The sequence below is a fragment of the Saccostrea cucullata genome, unplaced genomic scaffold, assembly GCF_032062105.1.
Source record: "Saccostrea cucullata isolate Sc308-1 unplaced genomic scaffold, CSIRO_AGI_Scuc_v1 ctg3003, whole genome shotgun sequence".
In the NCBI taxonomy this organism is placed as follows: Eukaryota; Metazoa; Mollusca; class Bivalvia; order Ostreida; family Ostreidae; genus Saccostrea; species Saccostrea cuccullata.
Window position 1 is genome coordinate 1 of NW_026934536.1, and position 4,123 is coordinate 4,123.

General features: G+C 36.0%; 1 protein-coding gene across 1 annotated transcript; it reads right to left on the minus strand.

Moving 5' to 3' along the window:
* Positions 1–543: 543 nt before the first annotated feature.
* On the minus strand, positions 544–1,868 carry LOC134240967 (uncharacterized). The gene is made up of 2 exons (XM_062723072.1): positions 1,360–1,868; positions 544–1,129 (listed from the first exon to the last, which is right to left on the minus strand). Exons 1-2 carry the CDS (start codon positions 1,866–1,868, stop codon positions 706–708), a joined length of 933 nt encoding a protein of 310 aa, XP_062579056.1. The 3' UTR covers positions 544–705.
* Between the last annotated feature and the right edge of the window lie 2,255 nt (positions 1,869–4,123).

A 4,123-nucleotide genomic window follows, 5' to 3' on the forward strand; every position in this document is an offset into this window, starting at 1 on the left:
TCAATACTAATGTCTAAATCAAAATTACAAAAAAAATCTCTGTTCTTTGTACTTTTAAGATATTGTTAAGACGCAAAGCATTACAACTAAATCAATGCTGCATAACCAAATTAATGTCTTTTCAACTTTCATCTAGAATATATTCTGCCTCGTGTGATGTCGATATCATCATGTTGTGCAAGCAAAATGCCATTAAATAATTTGTGTATAACGATATCACAACCCATTACATCCGTGATAACGCCATAGAAGTATGCAGACATACAGGCTATAGTTCCCTTGATGAGCTTTGCCGTTTTCAGCTGATCTATTACAATTATAGTCCTACAGTCTTCTTATGACCAAGTATTTTTCACTGATTTCGTATTGTAGAGTCATTAAAATTCGTGGTGTCTCAGTATTCGAGGAATTTATTGAAAAAACCTTCCTCCACGAAATTACTTCCTCCACGGATTTAAATACAAAAGTTTCCAAGTCTTATCATCATGATAATTTTAACGTCCCCGCGAATCCGTAACATTTTATCCCTATGACTCCAGGCCTGGCCAACGACTGTCTTCAGGAGTATAGGGGGTTACGGGAGATGCAGGTGGGCAAAATGGCCATAAAGCAAAATAGCACTTAGTTTTGAAGATCTTATAATGGATTATTGTTGAAATTTTTAACCAGTAAAGTTTTATTAGACAGGGAAAATATAGACGTTTATTACTTTGTTTGAACAGTTTCGTTGTTAAGCAAGATAACCTGTGGCTGGACAACACGATTTTTCTGACGTTTTCGCATGATCTGTATAATGAGAAAGGCTAACCCGTTAAAAACTCCACCCATGTTTGTACACGTTATCACTAAGTATTCCATCACCATGGGAACATCTCCAAAAAATGATATGATACCGTTCGCTGAGATTGGTGTCCATTGTACCACGAATGCCGTGACGAATAGCGTCATTATTTTGGCGGCGTTGTGACTGTGTCGCCAGCTTTGGGACTGTTTTGTCAACTGAAGTTGACCGATTTCCCATCGAACGCGACACCAGATGAAAACGTAAAGAGAACACGTGACTACCAGAATGAGGCTCACAGGGACTGTTGCCATCGCCATTAGAGCAATCTTTCCAGGAACACCACAGCTACAAGAAAACAAATACTAGTATTCAGAAGAATGAAATAATGGAAGAGATGTACATTACAGCTCTTTGCCAATATAACACTGAATAGCTTCCGACTACGATTTAGGAACAGCCGAGAAGGGATTTATGGAAGTTAGTTGAAAAAAACTTTTAACAAATCAAATTATCGGCTCCAAAATTAATATCAAATCATAGAAGAGGTTGTACACACCAAAATAAGAAGAACTTACAAAGAACCTGTAGGTCCAAGCTGGTCTAAGAAAGCGGCTAAAGAAGCTTCAACTGTTGGAATCCCGAACATAAAGACCAACAGTCTCCAGTCGTATACCCCAAATTTTACGGGCTTTTCCAAAATAACAAGACTAAAGGAGTTCAATGCAATGACCAACACCAAGAGCGCTTGCGCAGTGGTGAACACAACAATCCAAAAAGCGTAGAAAACACAGAGGCCTTTTGGATACACGTGGGTCGTGGTCACCACCATCTGCACGTGGTCCAGTACGTGTGTCAGGTTAAATAGACCATCACATGTCGCCAGGTAAACTACAAACCTATCACTGACTGACCATTGGAAGAACGACTTGAAGAAATGAGATCTAAAGGAGACCCAAAAGATGGCGGCGACACAAGACAAACTGGCGCCAATGCTGACGAGAGCAGTCACGTGGTATGAGTAGAATCGTCCGTCCTCCAGACCCATCACTGGGATATCATCTTCAGGTTCACTCAAGTTTGGCATCATCGGTTATGTGATTACTAGTACAGCTGTATATATTTTAGCCTGATAAGCTTTTCCTTTTCAGTAACTTGTATACATGTACTTCATTTAACTTGTACTCCACAACATTTTTAAATCCCTTCAAAAAAGAAACCCAATCATCTAACAATCTTGATCCTACCAAAAATAATTTCTTGGTTTATAAGGAGATCATTTTTGTCAGACTCTGAGGCCTTGTAGACCATTCGCATCCCAAATCACTGATCATTGGTGATCGAAATAATAGAAAAACTTATTTCCTCAGTCAGTTAGTATGATTTAAATTCTGACACAATGAAGGTACCAGTAAATCTTCGTGCTCTGGGCCGCGTAGTTTTATATCCATGTAGATTTCTACTCAATTTGAATAATCAAAATCTTCCAACAAATAATTCTGGATTGACTGGTTTAAAATTAAAAATCCAGCTTCCCTTTCTCTCTGTGATGGTGTTATGGAAGTACATGTTAATCCTTCAACTTATTCATTGACGAGATGTTCAACCAGAACGATGTTATAAGCTGATCAATTTTTGTGAAAATATGAACAACCTTACATGTCAATGGTTAATTAGGTTTCAAATTACATTAAAGGTAAATTAGGACATTAAAGAAGGCTGTATTTTCTGAACGGAAAATTGTCTTAGAGCCATCTGAGCACGTCTTACAAAGCTAATTAGCGACTGATAATTTGTAATTACAGTAAGAATATGGATTTGTGTTTAACCAAACTCATACACTGGCTTCCACTATGTGCTACAAGAGAGAGAGAGAGAGAGAGAGAGAGAGAGAGAGAGAGAGAGAGGGAGAGAGAGAGAGAGATGAGAGACAAGAACATCATGGTGATAGATATCTGAAATCAACAAAAAAGCCAAGCATCAGACAGGGGATCATTGACAAACCTGGCCCAGGATAGACAAGTGTGGGGGTTTGTTCTTGCCTCCACGGAGGCGATTAAGTGTGTGGGATTTGTTCTGTCCTTCACGGAGGCGATTAAGGGGGGGGGTGTGGTTCTGCCCTTTTCGAAACCCTGCCCTGATACGCCGATGGAGTTATCAATATTGTCATTATTGTGGCATTCCCTTTAAAATCGATTGGATTTTTTTTAAAAGTCCGTCATAATTTATGATGTTGTCATAATGTAATCTGCCGTACACACCACAGGGTGTAAAGGACAATGATGTCGACGACGACAAATATGATGATGATGATGATGACAAATTATTAGATTTTTTTAACATTTTGAGAGTACCTCCATTCATTTTGCATAAATGGATATTCGTGGACTAACGTACGACAACTGTGTTAATGTTACTAATATAACATTCATTTGTAAAAATAAATATAAACCGATATGTTTTCCGTATTTTTCAATTTTTTAAAGAAATATTTTCATATTCATTTAACATTATATGGAAGTGATTATTTTTCATACACCATTCTTGTAAGCGATGTGCAAAATAATAAATAATTGTGAACAATTTATGACATTTAAATGTAATCCCGGCATTGCGTGTCAATCTAGGTTTGGCACATTGGTTTATTGAATAAAGTTTTACAAAATAATATTGATGGAAAATGTTTTAAGATTATAACCAACATGTATAAAGGTATAAAATCAAAAGTAGTAGTGAATGGAATAAGTTCAAAAATATTTGAATGTAATATAGGAGTTCGACAAGGGGAGAATTTGTCACCATTTTTATTTTCATTGTACTTGAATGACCTTGAGGAATTTTTATCTGGAAACAAAGCAAAAGGTTTATCTTGTTTGTCAGAAAAACTCATGAGAGAACTAAATCTCTACTTACAGCTTTTTGTATTATTATATGCTGATGATACCATTTTGTTATCTGAAAACCCAGATGATTTTCAGTACATGCTTAATACTTTTTCTAAATATTGCAAGAAATGGCATCTTAAGGTTAATAGTAAGAAAACAAAAGTCGTAATATTTGGTAAAGGGAAAAACAATGTTTCTTTTACATTTGAAGGCTCCAAGCTTGATATAGTTGATAACTTTAAATATTTGGGTGTTACTTTTTGTAAAAGTAATTCTTTTAATTTAAATACTAAAGAATTATATGATAAAGCTATTAAAGCTATGTATGGTGTTATTGGTAGATGTAGAAAACATAACTTATCAATTGATTGTAATTTAGACATGTTTGATAAAATTGTCAAACCAATACTCTTATATGGGTGCGAAATATGGGGTTTTCACAATACTAAACTGATAG

What these genes read in the sequence shown, in the direction of transcription:
- LOC134240967 (XM_062723072.1), bottom strand. Translation starts at nt 1,868, where the DNA reads ATGCCAAACTTGAGTGAACCTGAAGATGATATCCCAGTGATGGGTCTG. An exon ending in CTTGGACCTACAGGTTCTTT is followed by an intron (nt 1,130 to 1,359) that starts GTAAGTTCTTCT and finishes GTTTTCTTGTAG; the next exon opens with CTGTGGTGTTCCTGGAAAGA.